We start from the raw sequence: 18,593 nt of genomic DNA, 5'->3' as shown, positions 1-18,593 counted from the left end.
CGATTCTACTTTTAAAATCAAGACAGAAGGCTAACAAGTTCAATCCATATTGTACTTTTATTCATGTTAGAGTTGGCTCAGAATTTGCAACAGAGGCTGTGTTCACACAGGCTGCCCAATTCTGATCGTTTTCCACTAATATGCCTTTTCACCAATCAGATCAGCTCTTTTGCCAATAATTGGAAAAAATATCAGAATTGGGCTGCCTGTGTAAACGCAGCCTTAGAACCCTGTAACAGCTTTCGCTCCCAACAGAAGTCTCGTGTTTGCATGGTGTGCTGAACCACAACGCTCATTAGGAGGACCATCCCACACATTTTAAGCTGATTAAAATGACTGTGGTAAAGTCTTTCTTTTTAAGCTGCAGATAATTTATCTGAAATGGTGGATCACAGTGATAAAAACCTTAATGTGGAACGGCACCCTGTCTGTCTTTCTCGCTCTGCAACAGTCCTAGTTATAGTTTTTCCTTGGCCTTGAGTCTCTTGTCTGTGCGACTGGCTTGTGTCCTGAAGGCCTCAGTGGTCGAGGATGCGCAGGTTGCCAGATACAATCTTGTTTTCCAGCACCGCTCCGGCAGGAATATCGATCCTATCTCCGTGATTGGCAATAATAATGACAGTTCCCTGTGGAATGGATAGTGAGGAGGGGACGTAGACAAATGTAAAGCACAAAATACAACAAAACATCGACAGAGAGACGTCCAACAAAACTAGCCCAACATCAATGTTCTGTATGCCAAGTAGATACTATGCAATAGTAATGAGGTACCATTTTGGGTATGAAGCCTTTACCTTGAGAGAGACGTTCTTTCCAAAGGTGACGTCTCCTGACACTGTGAGGTGATCCAGTTCTAGCATGTCTGGGATGCTCTCAAACCTTGTCAGGAAGTCATGGACCTGCAACCATAACACGTCATTTATACACTCAACAACCTATACTAACAATTGAAACCATAAAATATGAATGACTACCTCCTTCAATAAAAAAAAGACCCACACAAATGTATATAAAATCAAAATATCTGTCATAATGACTCAACAAATTGCATTGAAGAAATCATTTTGGTTCCATTACCTTAGTGAAAGAGCTGCCCAGCTTGACGTGTGGCGTGGAGGGGAACTCCCTCTTCTTGCTCATGGTGAGCGAGCCGGCGTCCAGGCTGTAGAGGTTAGACATGACCAGCAGCAGGTCCGACGAGGTCTTGACGGGCAGGAAGCGGCTACGGGGTACGTTGACGCCCAGGGCGTTGTCGAAGGCCTTGATGGCGGCGCCCACCGCTGTTTCCAGCTGGATCACGTTCAGACCACCGTCCAGCGTCTGGGGAGGATGTAGTTGGCGCTAACGTTCAGTGAGCTTGTGGCGGCTATTACAAAATTATGCAAATCGAATCGTAGTTGAGTCACTCCAGGCCATGGGTGACAGCCGTCCGAAAACTATTAATTAATGTAAGAGGGGATGTTAAAAATAAATACCAAAGGAAACCCTAAAACACATGGCTATGAACTGAGCCACAGATACCAGACTTGGCAGACAGTTGTCATTTTAAGACTCGCCTTCACCCCGTCCTCTCACCTTGGGGTTGACAATGATCTCCATGTCCATGGCGTTCTGCTCGTGCAGCCTCTTAATGGCGGCCAGGGAGATCCACAGGTTGTTGGTGTTGAAGATCTTGAACTTGGTGACCGACTTGAACTCGTCCACGTGGGCTTTGGGCACCTGGGCAATCTCCAGCAGACGCAGCTTGTCGTCGTACTGGATCAGCGTGCCACCCTGTGGAGGGATTGAGAGGCGTGGCAGAACCACGAGCAGTCAGGAAATGGAAAGGTGGCTAAATGGAAGGCTGTATGCTATTTTACATTGAGGTATAAAACATATCAAAATGTATCATACAATTGTAGGGAATTCACTTTTATCCTCTACCATTTTCGCTTCACCACTTTTTAATGTTCTTACATCTTTAGCCCCAAAGTACTGCCGAGGTGAGTGGACTCAGTAACATTAACAATTGAATTAACCACCAGGGTGAAAAGAAAACCAGCAGTACTCTGGACTTGAGTACCCTTGCCTGTGTCTAGCTAGCACACAAACCTCTGCTCACCTTGACGTCTGCACGGGTCTTGTCCGTGACCTCCATGATGAACTCGCAGCGCTTGTCTTTGGGCTGCGTCATCAGATGGTTGAGGATGAACAGGTCCACGGTGGCGCCCAGGTTGTCTATGTTGGACACGAAGATGTACTCCTTGCCCTCAGCGATCAGCTGGTCCAGCAGGCCGGAGTTGTAGAAGCTGGCGTAGATGTCTCCGTGGCCGGGCGGGTACCAGGCGTCGCCGTGGTCGCCATGCATCCCCAGGTCCTTGGCTACGGGCAACAGGGACTCCTTGTTGATCCTCGGGTATCTAGAGGGGCAGGAGGAGAGTTTTAATAATGTTATTTACCTTTATCTATACAGGTAAGTCAATGAGAACTGATTCTTATTTACAATGACAACCTGTTAGGTGAGGTAGAGGCGAGAAGAGAGGGAAATGGAGAGTGGAGGAGAGATGGATGGGGTGTAATAAGAGGGAGAGGGTGTTCAGGAAAGCGTTAAGGAGGATCGTAATGGAACAGGATCATGTCCAGTACAGAGAAAATGCTTTGAAACAGGAATGTACCTGAACTTGTCCAATAGCAACACTCATTAGGATTTTACATTGCAAAACACTTAAAACACTGTTCCCTGCTGAACATGACCTAGGTGTATATTTCTATAGGTGCGGACGTCTGTGTGCGTGTGTTACCTGCTCTGGTTGAAAGTGTGGATGTTCACCCGGTGGTGTGTGTACTTCTGCAAGATCTTCTTGGTGTCCTCGTCTGTATTGAAGGAGTTCATGAGAACCAGAGGCACGTCCACGTTGAACGTCTTGTTTAAGTGCTGAGAGAGGAGAGGGAGCGAGAGAGGGAGGCATTTTTATGACTGGAGTTTGGCTCCCAAATAGTTTTATCATACTGTAATTCTGTCATAAATTATGTTGAATGTAGAAATTGCAAAAAATGAATATCTAGTACTACAATAACTAGCCCTAGTTAACGTTCTGTCTCATATTGAATATGTTGATATATTTTTAAGTGTTATGTTCTCTCAGACCAAAAATGGTATAGTACAGTACAGTATAGCACAGTATCCTATCCTCTACCTCGATCTGATGGACGGTGAGGTCCAGGAAGGTGTTCTCATTGCGGACACTGATGACGCTCTTGGGGCCCTTGCAGCCCATGCTGGTGCCCAGACCTCCGTTGAGCTTGACCACCACCAGCTTGTTGAGGCTGGCCGCCACGCTGTCCGGCAGCCCCTGGGCCTTGATCTTGTCATAGGGGTGGATCTGCAACAGGGAGGGCAAGAGGTACAGGTCAGAGGTCAGATACTGGGAGTAGCCTGAAGATTATGATCACATGCCCAAAAATGTATAGCTGTTTACACAGACTGGCAATGTTAGAACGCTTTAGTGCAGGGTCCTCCGTTAACAAAGAAGTAAGTAAGTTACACAGAAATGACAAATTTACGGTTTTTCAATTAAACAATGGGGAGGAACCAGAAATATCAGTTTAGGCCACAGGAATTCTTTGCTGTTTGGTCGTTTTCAATAAAATAATTAACCTGCCCAATGGGGTAACCACAGAGAAGACTCAACTTGCCGACTGCTCAGTTCACTTGCCCCGGGCAATAGGGCAACCTTTTATGTCAATCCCTGTTAAAGTTGAATGTGACTTTTGATGTTGGATCTTCAGTTCAGCATTTGAAAGCTGGGCAGCAGTGTTGGGGTTGCTCAAAGTAGGGTGACGGAGGTGGTGGGCTCTGGAGCGTAGGAAGGGTGGAGAGGAGGGGGGAGCTGGCATCACTCCAGACCCTATTACATTACAGTGCTGCTCAGTGAAGCCATGGCGACAGCTGTCAATACCCAGAACGGTGGAGCTAAAGTACATCCTCACACAGGGGAAAACAAAACACCCCCGCAGAAAATGGTTCCCCCCAAATCGCCCCTGACGAAGGAGGGACAGCCACAGAGGCTGTAGCAAAGTGGTTTTAACACCAGCGTCATCCTTTCCCACTGATAACTATGTATCTGGTCAAAGTTGTTTTTGTGTATCAATAATTACATACTGTATCTTCATGCCAAATTAAAAACATTGATCAATAGAGGATCCCTCTTGAAGGTCCAGAAATAGCCAATGCTGTGGACCAACTATTAGTAGGCATAGGTCAAGGTAGAAGGCTTATTTATTCAAGCATTCATTGGTTTCGCAATGTGTGGCTTGAGTCCATGCTCCTACTTGTCCAGTGGCGGCTCCTGAAAAAATTCTCAGGGGGGGCAATTTTTCTGATGATTTAGGTGACCTACACACATTTTAAAAAAGATATGTCCAGCAACAACATGAAGACAGGGGCAGCATATAAGTCAATACCAGAAGCATTTATTGACTGATCTCAAAAGTGTTGGCTTACCAGGGTTGGTGGAGCCCTCAGTTTCATCTTTGCCTCGCAAAGCTAACTCAAACACTCCGCAAAACTTCACACACTGGATTAGCCGGCTGAGGATGTGGCGGTTCTTGCTAATGTCGTAGTAAATATATTTGTTATAGTGAATATGGAATATGATATGTTGAGTAAAATGTTGTGCTAAGATCTATTTAGGTCAGGAGCTGGTTATAAGTTCTGTTCCTATCCAATAACAATGGACAAAAGGGTCCTATCTTGTCAGCCAAGGACAACACCCACGCCATAGGCCTCTCAGTTCTTCCAACTCACGAGTTCTTGCTCTGAGGACACACACACACACACACACACACAAACACACACACACACACACATCATCACTGTTAAACACACACACACACACACACACACACACACACACACATCATCACTGTTAAACACACACACACACACACACACACAAAAATCCCCTCTCTTAGGCTGAACATTTGAAGACAGAGAACCCGACTCAGAGCCAATGCAACAGTGACAGTAGCCTGGAGGGGACCTCGCCCAACTCATCAGGACCAATCAGAAGATCAGAACTACTAGATTCAACCTACTTCATTTATTGCATAAAATGTCTGCACACAATGTTTCGGGGCTCTCTTCAGATAATAATAATAATAATAATAATAATAATAATAATAATATGCCATTTAGCAGACGCTTTTATCCAAAGCGACTTACAGTCATGCGTGCATACATTTTTGTGTATGGGTGGTCCCGGGGATCGAACCCACTACCTTGGCGTTACAAGCGCCGTGCTCTACCAACTGAGCTACAGAAAGTGGATACTCATGGATGCGCAGCGCAATTGTCAAATGTCAACACAATTGGAGACACCACGTCATTTTTGGAGACATGTTATTGACAGTAAACTATTGTAGATGCGACTGCTAACTAAATAAAACATTTTAGCTGGCTAGCTAATCATCTTAGCTAAATGTGGGGCAAACAATTCAGTTATTTACCGTTAATTTGAGGGATTGGGGTGAAAGAAATCGAGTTACATAGTGATACTTTACGATATACTGTATTGACAATATCGCAATATTTTAGCGCTAGTTGGCTGTACCTGCACCAAAACACCATTATTGTTCCTTCATAGCTTGTTCTCAATCTTTTCACATTGGGAGCCAATTTGTTTTCAGCACTTTTATTTCCATGACTGATCAAAACTCGTTCTCATGGCTTTCTGATCCCTCTGCAACAGACATATGGTGCGCAATAAAATCACAGTATCGAATCGCAATACGTATAGAATCATGAGACTCGCAATGCATATATCTTATCGTGAGGTTCCTGGCAATTCCCAGCCCAAGTTCATTTGCCACAACAAATCTCTTCGCTAGCAAACGCGATGTCTTCTCCAAAACGGCAATGTGTCTCCAGCAATGTTTACTTTTTTGACGTTCTATGGCATCTCCACTTTCCAAGCATATATGACCACATGTAATATTTTGGTAAGTGATGCAAATAGTGAACTATGTAGGGCCAGGATGTAAAATATATGTAGCTGCAGCAATTTCTCTTATCTGATATGGTAAGTAATGGGGCTTAATGTATAGCTCCCTAAGAGTTTGACGAACGGGTCCGTGCACGCGATTCCAGATATCTTTACCTCTGAATAAACTGCCTTTATTATACCATATCCACCCTGTCCAAAGTCTCTACTTGGTCTCAGTTCTCCAGTAAACTTGTGATTATCAACACTAACCTCATCGTTGTGGCGGCGGACAGCTAGCCTGTATCCCTCATCCAGTTGAGTGGCAATGTTCTTTTTTCGTTAGTACCAATTTTTGGAAAATCCTCGGGTGTAGGACTTTCCGCCTTTAGTAGAAACCTGTTGAATTATTAAATTTGGTCTGGGAGGTCCTAATTGTTTCGTTGCCAATTTATCTTGATTTGTTCGCCGACAAAAAGGAACTTCTTTCAAAGACACAATCGAGTTGCACTGAAGGCTAGCCATTTTTACAGTAGTAGTGAATTGATTGAGGCTGCTACCCGGTCTTTTCTTAGTTACGTTCATGGTTACGTTACGTATGACGAAAGCGCGTAAGTGCAAGCCCTCAGACACCCATAGAGATTGTATTGAAAGCTCTGAAATTTGAAAAAAATAGATTTTACATGGGAGTCTATGACAGACTTCTGGGCGATTTTCAACCTGACTGAAATCGCCCAAAAAGGGGGGGTGGCCATTTGAAGCACGACTTTAGCCTGATTGGACATTTAGTGGCAGATCAGACCAGACACCTCTAGATTACAACACTGATAACTACTGTTGCCGTGATATAATTGATTAGGAAAAAAATCCCTTCCTTTTCCCGTTTGGCAGTGCGTCGCCCATATCGCCCTATTGAACACACCGCCCCTGTACTTGTCCTATAAAATGTAACAAACCCACAAAATGTTTAGGCCTACAACAGCATATCATGGTACAGAAAAATACATTTAAAAATACATTTTTTGCCATTTAAGGGTAAAATTGGCTAGCTGAGCTTGATTAACACCACATGCGGGCGAAATACAAAGCAATGACTTGTGAGAGAAAAGCAGAGAAAATGCATTTCTTGCCAAGTTTTAGTGTGTTACCACACTGGGTAAGCTTTTTAAGATACAATAACTGAAAGCCTGGAGTAACTTTATACATAATTTGTCCAATAGGAAAAACAATAGGCCTACTGTACTTATTGTAGGCCTACATCAATGTACAGCAGTAGCCTACATAATTGCAAAGCCAAACTGTTAATATGGTATGTTTTACTGTGAGCTGAATACAGTGTAAGTTAGATGTGGTATAGTCAGACTGTGGGTATAATGAACTTCCATTTTCCTTTCCTGTACTTCCAGTCATTTAGAATAATTCCCAGTGAGAAGGAACAGGCCCTCTGGCCTTTACTGGCTCCGCTGTTGGCAAATGGAAAGATGACAGATGTACGACACAAGAGGACAAAAAGGACATGGAGTAATTATAGAGACTGTGTGTGTCACACTCAAGACCTTAACTTGTCCGCAATCCGTTACGCTCTGCCTTCAACTCTCAACTTACATACACAGACAAACACACCTAACTTTACCTCCCCTTCATCCCCATCCCATGCATAGACGGATGCAGGAGAGTGATGGGAGTGTGTGATGACACCTCCTGCACTACGTTTCCACACACACACACTTCCTGTACCGTCGGAGGGAGGCTACAGTTTCAGAGTCGGCAAGGTAACAGGCAGCCGGGCTTATCGCTTCCTTCCTGCTCACACCTTCATGAGACGAACCATTGAGATGAGAATGCGACCATGAAGGAATTCAAACTGCCTCAAAAGTATCTTGACAATGTCTTCCCAGATAGGCAATTTCAAATCTAGACTATAATTTTATTTCCCAATGCTATGGGCAGTGTTCTCCAGGACCAGACAGATTAGATGAAAGCCTAGTCCTGCACTGAAAAATATGTTCAATGGAGACTCACCATTGAAAGTGGTGGGTTAATTCTTACTAGTCTATGACTAGGCTTACTGTCTGGGAAACCGGCCCTATACGCTACAGAGGAGGCAGACTGTACGCACTCTCCCAACACACCCCATTTATTGTTTTACAGTGTGTACTGTATTCAGTGTGTACGGACCATTGAAAATACACAAAGCAATGTGTAAGACACGGTAATAGGGAACTCCTTAGGAAAATACTAAAGACATGTATTGCTCCATTGACAGAGGCTACAACCTCACGTGAGTTGTTGTTAGGTGGCAGAGGGTTCAAACCGCTTTTATAGCTATTTTATTAACTACTCCCAACTAGTATTAGACTGACTATCACCACAACTACAGTGGGGGAAAAAAGTATTTAGTCAGCCACCAATTGTGCAAGTTCTCCCACTTAAAAAGATGAGAGATGCCTGTAATTTTCATCATAGGTACACGTCAACTATGACAGACAAAATGAGAAGAAAAAAATCCAGAAAATCACATTGTAGGATTTTTAATGAATTTATTTGCAAATTATGGTGGAAAATAAGTATTTGGTCAATAACAAAAGTTTCTCAATACTTTGTTATATACCCTTTGTTGGCAATGACACAGGTCAAACGTTTTCTGTAAGTCTTCACAAGGTTTTCACACACTGTTGCTGGTATTTTGGCCCATTCCTCCATGCAGATCTCCTCTAGAGCAGTGATGTTTTGGGGCTGTCGCTGGGCAACACAGACTTTCAACTCCCTCCAAAGATTTTCTATGGGGTTGAGATCTGGAGACTGGCTAGGCCACTCCAGGACCTTGAAATGCTTCTTCCGAAGCCACTCCTTCGTTGCCCGGGCGGTGTGTTTGGGATCATTGTCATGCTGAAAGACCTAGCCACGTTTCATCTTCAATGCCCTTGCTGATGGAAGGAGGTTTTCACTCAAAATCTCACGATACATGGCCCCATTCATTCTTTCCTTTACACGGATCAGTCGTCCTGGTCCCTTTGCAGAAAAACAGCCCCAAAGCATGATGTTTCCACCCCCATGCTTCACAGTAGGTATGGTGTTCTTTGGATGCAACTCAGCATTCTTTGTCCTCCAAACACGATGAGTGAGTTTTGACCAAAAAGTTCTATTTTGGTTTCATCTGACCATATGACATTCTCCCAATCCTCTTCTGGATCATCCAAATGCACTCTAGCAAACTTCAGACGGGCCTGGACATGTACTGGCTTAAGCAGGGGGACACGTCTTGCAATGCAGGATTTGAGTCCCTGGCGGCGTAGTGTGTTACTGATGGTAGGCTTTGTTACTTTGGTCCCAGCTCTCTGCAGGTCATTCACTAGGTCCCCCCGTGTGGTTCTGGGATTTTTGCTCACCGTTCTTGTGATCATTTTGACCCCACGGGGTGAGATCTTGCGTGGAGCCCCAGATCGAGGGAGATTATCAGTGGTCTTGTATGTCTTCCATTTCCTAATAATTGCTCCCACAGTTGATTTCTTCAAACCAAGCTGCTTACCTATTGCAGATTCAGTCTTCCCAGCCTGGTGCAGGTCTACAATTTTGTTTCTGGTGTCCTTTGACAGCTCTTTGGTCTTGGCCATAGTGGAGTTTGGAGTGTGACTGTTTGAGGTTGTGGACAGGTGTCTTTTATACTGATAACAAGTTCAAACAGGTGCCATTAATACAGGTAACGAGTGGAGGACAGAGGAGCCTCTTAAAGACGAAGTTACAGGTCTGTGAGAGCCAGAAATCTTGCTTGTTTGTAGGTGACCAAATACTTATTTTCCACCATAATTTGCAAATAAATTCATTAAAAATCCTACAATGTGATTTTCTGGATTTTTTTTTCTCAATTTGTCTGTCATAGTTGACGTGTACCTATGATGAAAATTACAGGCCTCTCTCATCTTTTTAAGTGGGAGAACTTGCACAATTGGTGGCTGACTAAATACTTTTTTTCCCCACTGTATAGCCCCTTTTAAATGAAAAGGAGTCTGGAGAGCCATGTCATTCTACTTCCCTCAAGACATACAGGCTATAATAATCTTCCATAAAGATTCTCCTGAGTTAAATAGCTCAACTTTAGTTGCAAAAAATATTTTTACAAACAACATTTAGGTTAAATCTTCATGTTGGTCACCATTTGACATTACCAAAGACTGGCCCAAGCTCTACAATATCCAAGACCTCACAACTCTCTCATGTCAGAAAGTCACATCAAGATTAGGGCCGGGACAATCAGTAGCGGTGCGTGGGTAAAATCACTAGGGAAGCCAAGCCAGAGAAAAATGCCATATTACAACCCATGTGTCTCATCATTGTTTTGCCTGCTCTATAACCTGTTAGTCCATATGCCTTGCGACCGTGATACACTATACATTCAAAAGTATGTGGACACCCCTTCAAATGAGTGGATTTGGCTATTTCAGCCACACCCGTTGCTGACAGGTGTATAAAATCGAGCACAGGGGTACAATGTATGAATTTATGGAAGTCAAAATCCCTATCTCCATCCATGGCTAATTTACACCGAACAAAAATATAAACGCAACATGTAAAGTGTTGGTCCCATGTTTAATGAGCTCAAATAAAACATCCCAGACATTTTCCATACACACATCCACCTGAGAGTTGTGGCATATCAAGAAGCTGATTAAACAGCATGATTACACAGGTGCACCTTGTGCTGGGGACAATAAAAGGCTGCTCTAAAATGTGCAGTTTTGTCACAACACAATGCCACAGATGTCTCAAGTTTTGAGGGAGCGTGCAATTGGCATGCTGACTGCAGGAATGTCCACCAGAGCTGTTGCCAGGGAATTTAATGTTAATTTCTCTACCTTAAGCCGCCTCCAACATCGTTTTAGAGAAATTGGCAGTACGTCCAACCGGCCTCACAACCGTAGACCACATATAACCATGCCAGCCCAGGACCTCCACATCCGGCTTCTTCACCTGCGGGATTGTCTGAGACCAGCCATCCAGACAGCAGATGAAACTGAGGAGTATTTCTGTCTGTAATAAAGTCCTTTTGTGGGGAAAAACGAATTCTGATTGTCAGGTCCTGGCTCTCAAGTGGGTGGGCCCCTGCCCAGTCATGTGAAATCCATAGATTAGGGCCTACTGATTTAATTTACATTGACTGATTTCCTTATATGAACTGAACTCAGTAAAATTGTTGTATGTTGCATTTACATTTTTGTTCAGTATAGAAAAGGGTCAATTTTAGCTAACTAGTTAGCCACTGGAGAACAACAACACAACGAGATGCAACAATTCAAGTTGTTTCTGTCAATGACGTATTGCTCTTGATGTGATGTGATTGGAGTGAAGCCAGGACCATTCACAGTTGAGTTCGGTGATAGGCTATTATTTAATACTTTTTTCTTTTTTTTTATCAAGGGAGGCCAAATGCTCGCTGGCTTCCATTTACATTTTAGTCATTTAGCAGAAGCTCTTATCCAGAGCGACATACAGTTAGTGAGTGCATACATTTTCATACTGGCCCCCGTGGGAAACGAACCCTGTGCCACTAGAGATCCTGGTTCGAATCCAGGCTCTGTCGCAGCCGGCCGCGACCGGGAGACTCATGGGCGGCGCACAATTGGCCCAGCGTCGTCCAGGGTAGGGGAGGGAATGGCCGGCAGGGATGTAGCTCAGTTGATAGAGCATGGCGTTTGCAATGCCAGGGTTGTGGGTTCGATTCCCACGGGGGGCCAGTATAAAAAAAATATGTATTCACTAACTGTAAGTCGCTCTGGATAAGAGCGTTTGCTAAATGACGTAAATGTAATGTAAATGAGAATAGGAGGGCTTCTTAAAGAAAAACTAACAGGTCTGTGAGAGCCGGAATTCTTACTGGTTGGTAGGTGATCAAATACTTATGTCATGCAATAAAATGCAAATTAATTACTTAAAAATCATACAATGTGATTTTCTGGATTTTTGTTTTAGATTCCGTCTCTCACAGTTGAAGTGTACCTATGATAAAAAATTACAGACCTCTACATGCGTTGTAAGTAGGAAAACCGGCAAAATCGGCAGTGTATCAAATACTTTTTCTCCCCACTGTAGTTCCCTTTACAAAGGCAAAACCACCCATTATTAGGAAACAGAATTTTTGAGAATCTGATGAGCAAGGCTTCCTTCGTGATCCTTCAAGAGAATTTCAGTCGTAAGACAGTCCGATCTGGCAACAGACTGGACTAGATTTAGAGAAGTTAAATGTATTATTCATAAGCCAAAGTCAGAGTTTTACTAGAGTGAAAGAGCAAAGAACCTAAATAATCCCTTTAAAATGTGGAAAACTGTGCACAGGTTGATGGTACAATGTCTGAAATGCTTCCTATAAATACTGTAGTGCCACAAGGTTCCATTCTTGGACTGTTATTATTCACTAGGCTACTCAAAATATAGGGTTCTTTCCAAGCACTTAGCTAGCAAACAAAGCATTAGAACAACTCAATATTGAGACTGCAAACTCAAGGTGCATATTCAGGCTTCCTAGCAGCCATGGACTCCAACCATTCAAACAGTCAATCTCTGTAAACAAGCAATTTTGACCTAAGAGCAAAAGCTGTGCGTTTTGCAATAACTGTGTGTCCTTGGCAATGAAGCGATTACATAACTGGGAGGGAATGGAGAATCTGTGGAAATCTGGTAGAGATGCAGACAGTATCCATCGGATAACAGAAAACCACTTTATTTTGCATGGACTTGTTTTGGGGAGATTCACTCAATTAGGTACATGAACTCACAAGTCAATATTGTGCAGATTTATTGCATAAGACTGACATTACTGTTATATAGGATAAACGATTAACCCTTTCAGAGCCATACAGCTTCTGTCGATAACATGGAGAAATACAACATGATGAGATTGAACTCATAAGAACTTAACACAACTGGGTTGTTTGAACTTAACACAACTTCAAACTCAAGGTCTCCAAGGTGACCTGTGTCTATGTCACAAGTGCGGAACGAGTCCAGATACGGTTTCAAGTTCCCTACTAGCCTTATGGTCGTGACCATGAACCACGTCCCAAAACAATTCGAATCCTACTCCCTCAAGGCTGTGCTTTCAAATGCTGGAGAGGTCAGGCTATTTATAGGGTAACCTTCTGTGAGCCGGGGGGTATTTCGGGAAGGGGGTGGGGGGTCAGGCTCTTAGATACTGAAATGTCACCCAGTTGATAAAATGGCTGGCTGGCTTCGGGCCCATAGCTACACACTCTGTTCTTGGATCTGGTTACCTCGTCTCGGTTCTGTTGGTGCTGGATTCCATCCCTACTACATACTCATTAAGATCTGTGGGCTTCACGAGCTTGGGAATGTACAGACTCACAAACAAGTGTGTGCATCTATATACAAACTGGATGTAGCCTTCCTGCATGTGGCCCAAGTGTTAAATGGGTCAGTGGTTCCAGCACAGGTCTCAATGAAACGCTCCCCTCCTTCCTTTAACTGAGTCTACCTCCTGTCACCATAGGCACAGTCTCTTGACCAGCACTACTCAAACGCTAAGTTCTTAGACATTTAGACTTGGGAAAAGCCCACGCCCCAGTGACCCTTCAGCTGTAACACTCCCTCTCTGACTGGAGACTCACATGTTCCAGTCAGCTGGGAGAGGATGGGGTGTACTGGCGCCTGGCTGCCGTCCCAGTGGAGGGAACGCAACACTGGGCTCTCTGTCTCAAACTCTCCTCTGGTCTGCTGCAGGACAACAGGACAGGACCATAGCATTCTGCCCCCATAGAGCCAGTGTCACATAACAGCCACTGTAACTCTACAGCGCTCATGTTCAGTTCAAAGGGGCCGCGTTGGCATCTATCTGCTCAGATGGGGGCGGGGGGGGGGGGGGGGGTTCATTGTAGAGGAGGGCTTTGGCCTAGAGATCCAATCTCACCCAACATACACAGAGAGATGCTACACTCAAAACAGTGTTTCTTAGACACTAGTTTGTGGACTAGCACTAAATATGCAACAAAGACTTTATTAAAAATAAAATAAACTACAGGCCAGATAATCCCTTATCCCTTGTACAAGAGGGGCAACATACAAATAGGTCTACATCTGCAGAAGCAATGGATTTCCAATGGTAGGGAAGGGAAACATTTCTAGACATAGGCTGATCGGTATGACAATGTATTGTAATTTCTTATGCAAATTACGAAGGCCTGAGCGTGTAGACAACCAGGGTTAAAACCGAACTACTCACCAGATCCTCTGGGGGCTTGTGGATCTTGCCCCAGTTCACAGAGGGTCCTTTCACCTGGAGGAATCTGTGGAAGAGGTTCTTAAAACCCTCAAAGTCTTTTTTGGAAATCTGAAACAGAAAGTGTCAAGGATCAGACTCTGCATGGACGCAAATCCACATAATTTATTCATAATAGCATCCAATTCACACACAAAACATAGCTTGATAAAAGACAGACACACTATTGAAATCAAAACATTACTAAAGCCTAAATCAGTGTCTCCCAAACCTCTAGTAACCTCAGCCATCTCCACTTATTTGATGTATTCCAGAACCAGCACATCTGAATCAACAAACGAAGGGCTTGATTTTTTTGGGTGGTTTTTCACGTTTTTTTTTATTAGACTCATATAGCAGTCAATACAAATCCATGAGCATACTAAATATTAATGGATATGAGCAACAACCATTTTTTTTTTGAAAAAATCTAAATCAATAATGTCCTGTGGTCTTAAAGAGACTTATTAATCAATGAGCAGAAATATGGGATTGGTAAACTAGACTTCGGTATAGTCCGTTTGTTCTGGCTGCATGTGTTCCTGCCTGTCACTGTGATTCAGTCAGGGGGTAGCCCAGTCTCTGAATTGAGATTTTAGGAGGCTAACAGCGAAGTCAGTACAGAGTTGTGTCCGTCTTTCATGAAGTCGGGTTAGGGACAGGGTCTAATGTGCCTCAGTATAACTGGAGTATCCTCCTAGGATGGTGTGGCATACTCTCTTCTGAATACACTCCAGGTCATCAAACTGGGCCTGGGTCAGTGAGCTGTGTCAAGCAGGAGCAGCATATTCCAGGGTGGGGCGTCTGTAGTCGGTGTAAATGCTTTTAAGGCGGCAAAGGACAAACAAATGTATGTTGCTCTTGGTTACCATAGTAGCAACCTGTTCGCCCCATTGTAAGTCTTTCTGTATCATTACCCCTAAAATCTTCACACTATCACACACTTTGAACTCCTGGCCATCGATCTGGAGAGAGCATAGGACCAGATTTAGATTGTCAACATATTTCACCTACTGTCAACATCCCGGGCTGCGCTGTCAATGACTGAAAGGAAGATGGGAGGGCCCTGAAAAGTTCATTGAGCCACACTTCCCGTCAGCTCCTGCCAGTCTGATGATTAGTAAAACCTTTGAATCAGGTGTGCTTGTACTGGAATAGAGTACCACAGTATGGGTCATAAAACCTAGCAGTCAAACAGGGAAATATTTTTGATAACAGTGAAATTTCTCTAGGACAAGGTGACTTTTATCAATTTATTTGCCTGTATTTACGCTAATTAGCTGCCAATGTGGCTATCATAAAGAACTACAAATGACATGATCTGGACGAGACTGCCGAATCGAGGCAAAGTTAAGAATCTCTGGATTATTTATCTAAATGTTAGCTAAATGTAGTAATGAATTTCTTTAAATGGACAATTCTACGAACTGTCTTGTGCAAGTTTTAAAATTGGCACAATACCTGTTAGCAAAGGTGTCAGCTAGAGATGACGTGCAGGAGTTTCCAGGGACTTGTAGTTTTGCATGATGTCTACTTTGATGCTAATTACCATTTTCGAATCGGAGAGTAAATAGAGCTGAACATATTGATAAGTCACCTTGTCCAAGAGAGATTTACATGGTTTTCAAAGCGTCACGCCAGGGTAAGACTACACGAAACACAGCCCTTATTTTAAGTGCTTCTAAAATCCCCTATGGGAAAAATGAATGGTGGAAAAACAATTGGAACCATTTCTGTTTGACCGCTAGGTTTTATGGGTATTATGACACCTCCACTGTGGGGCTCTATAGAACAAATCAAATGGAGCTGGTGGAGGTTATTCGAGAAAACACTGGCCTGACAAATACTTTTTGGATGTGCCATATAGGCTACGTCTGAACTCGATATTTCTATTCCAAATGATGTGCATCATTATTTCTCTAGTCTGTCGATGCAGTCTGTTTGGTGAAGCATAGACTTTCATCCTCTCCTGCCCACTCCCTATAATCAAAGTATTCTGCCCACAACCCTCCTTTCTGACCTTTGCTTAATGGCTTTCATGTACGTTACGGTTCAGTGTGTTCTAAATGCCCCCATTGGGATAATCATTAGAACTCCCATCTAGCCCATCTCAATGTTCGTTCCTCAACCCTCTGGGCTCCTTGGTGGGTTTTAATTGTGTTTTCTCCCCCCTCTGCAGTCTAACTTGAATGTGTTGTGTTTGAAGTGAAACCAGGAGGAGCGTAAAAAAGGAACCACTTGCTGTACAGAGCGAGAATGCTTATCTTGTAAACTTTTGCCATCATGCCAATGCTTTAGTTAGCAGTAGCAATGCTAACTGCATACAAATTAGTGTAACTGTTTGCTAAGCAGGGAGGAGAATTGTCTTTCCAGTTTCTGGTCAAATGGGTTATTTTGATGGGTTGTGCACTGTGCTTGTGGGATGGCACGGTAATAGCTGATGCTTTGTAAGGTAAGGGCTCAGTGGTGATGAAAAGTGACAATGATTTATGTGGGAATGTATGGCCTACATCATATATAGAGAAGGGGTTTAACAGCAATCCTGTTGGGGGCTTATAAGTAAACAAGGGGGCAAAGAGTGAGGAGGTGAAAAGATGGGGAGAGGAGCTGAAAGACAGGTAGAAAGAGAAAGTCCATGTTGTGAAATCGTGAAGTGTGTGCGTCTGTGTTTGACCCATTGAGAGACACACAGGTCATTCACCATCCTGCTCCCCTCCCAGAATTCAGTCCAGCAGGCCAAGAAATGTCCTCACTCCTCCAAAACAACCACCCTAGATCCACAAACATGCACCAGGTACTCTCGCTCCAAACCCCTAAACCCCAGGCCCACCTCCTGCTCAGCCCCATTGGCTGTGGTCAGCAGCTTCTCCAGCTCTTTGTGCATGGAGGTCTCATGCTGCAGCCGCAGCTTCTCCTGAAACTCTGCCATCCCGGCTTTGCTGAGATCTGCCGGGAGAAAGGAGAGAGAGAGAAAGAAAGCGACAGAGAGGTATTTCATCATTCAGTCTGCTTGAACCATTCGAAACAATCAAAGAGTATGAAGTCAAAGGAGAGAAAGGAGCGATAGAGAAAGAAAGAGAGGGAGAGGGCTAGTTCGTTCATTCTGCTGGAACCACTCAAAACGATCAAAGAGAATATAAGGTCAGTTTAAAGATGTTCAGTCATAAAGCCTTCTTGAAACAACTGCATGCCTGTGTTCTAATGAGCGAGGCAGCTTGTAGTCATTCATAAGCAAGCAAGTACAATATTTTACAATTGGTGAAATGGAACGTGGTTACATATGATGCCATGCAAATGTCTACCCACATGTTGGCTTATTGGATCTATTTTAATGGACATCAGCATTTTCTTCCTATATCCATTATACCATTAACAAGTCAAGCCTATTCGGTCAATATTATTTTTAAAAAAAAAGTCATTTAGCAGACGTGCTTGTCCAGAGCGACTTATAGAAGCAATTAGGTTTAAGTGCCTTGCTCAAGGGCACAGACAGATTTGTCACCAAGTCGGCTCGGGGATTCGAACCAGCGACCTTTCGGTTACGTTCCTAACCGCTAGGCTACCTGCCCCTTTATTATTGAACCAGTCAATTGTGGTTTGTTCACCCTCTGTTCAATACAGGATGTGTTATGTTAAGAAAATTATATAAACATAGCAGCAACCAAGCTCTGGGTACAATTGACATGCAAATCACTCAACATGAAAATATCCCCCACTAAGAGATTGGTAGCTTAATTTGGCAATTCCCATTATTGCATAATACTGATTTGGTGAAATCTATATTCTCAGTATATCAGTAGCCTAAATTCAAGACGACATCAGAAATATAGATAAGTAAAAAGAATGCACTGCGTTCCAAAAAGTGGAAATCATTCCAAACTAAGAGAAGTCAAGACTTATTGTCATGGAAAAGATAACTGTCAAGAGCAATCAATAGCAATGCGAAAGTAGCCATCCGACTCATTACACGGACAGGTACTGAACACTTACCATCCAAAACAGACATCTTTGGACGTATGACAAAATATGTGCCAAGAAAGTTTCTCCAAATAAGATCCCAAAGGTCTATCTTATAGTCTTCGATAGTCTTCTATAATTTGCCAGCAAATATTAGACGTAATTCAATAAAAGATAAACATAAATGACTTGACACCAGACACAGCCGCTCGCGCTTGAGCAAATATGAACTGCAGTCCCAAGAAACAATGTATCAATCCATCAGTAAACCCGACACCACCCATCAGGGCAAATGCACTGTTCTCAGTTCTCCCACCTCTTTAGGGTTTCTACTAGATAGCACAGCCACAAGTCAAAAATGGCTACATCATCAAAATTCCACACACAAAAAAAGGTTGCTTTTGGCCTTA

At 43.4% G+C, this 18,593-nt stretch overlaps 1 protein-coding gene across 3 annotated transcripts; it reads right to left on the bottom strand.

Annotated features, from left to right (window-relative positions):
• Positions 1-38: 38 nt before the first annotated feature.
• Positions 39-18,322, bottom strand: LOC311131500 (UTP--glucose-1-phosphate uridylyltransferase-like). 3 transcript variants are annotated; one of them, XM_084164528.1, is made up of 10 exons: positions 18,217-18,306; positions 17,057-17,232; positions 14,191-14,298; positions 3,177-3,362; positions 2,781-2,914; positions 2,102-2,399; positions 1,576-1,773; positions 1,078-1,320; positions 795-899; positions 39-626 (listed from the first exon to the last, which is right to left on the bottom strand). In XM_084164528.1, exons 2-10 carry the CDS (start codon positions 17,225-17,227, stop codon positions 519-521), a joined length of 1,551 nt encoding a protein of 516 aa, XP_084020654.1. In that variant the 5' UTR covers positions 17,228-17,232; positions 18,217-18,306; the 3' UTR covers positions 39-518. The 3 variants fall into 3 exon arrangements, with proteins under 3 accessions (XP_084020654.1, XP_084020655.1, XP_084020653.1); XM_084164529.1 differs by having other exon boundaries at positions 425-626; positions 1,078-1,341; positions 17,057-17,172; positions 18,217-18,322; XM_084164527.1 differs by having other exon boundaries at positions 425-626; positions 1,078-1,341.
• Between the last annotated feature and the right edge of the window lie 271 nt (positions 18,323-18,593).

This window comes from Coregonus lavaretus (genome assembly GCF_964263955.1).
Source record: "Coregonus lavaretus genome assembly, chromosome: 6".
NCBI classification, from domain to species: Eukaryota; Metazoa; Chordata; class Actinopteri; order Salmoniformes; family Salmonidae; genus Coregonus; species Coregonus lavaretus.
Note: the sequence above shows the minus strand (reverse complement) of the source record. Positions and strands in the feature narration are given on the sequence as shown.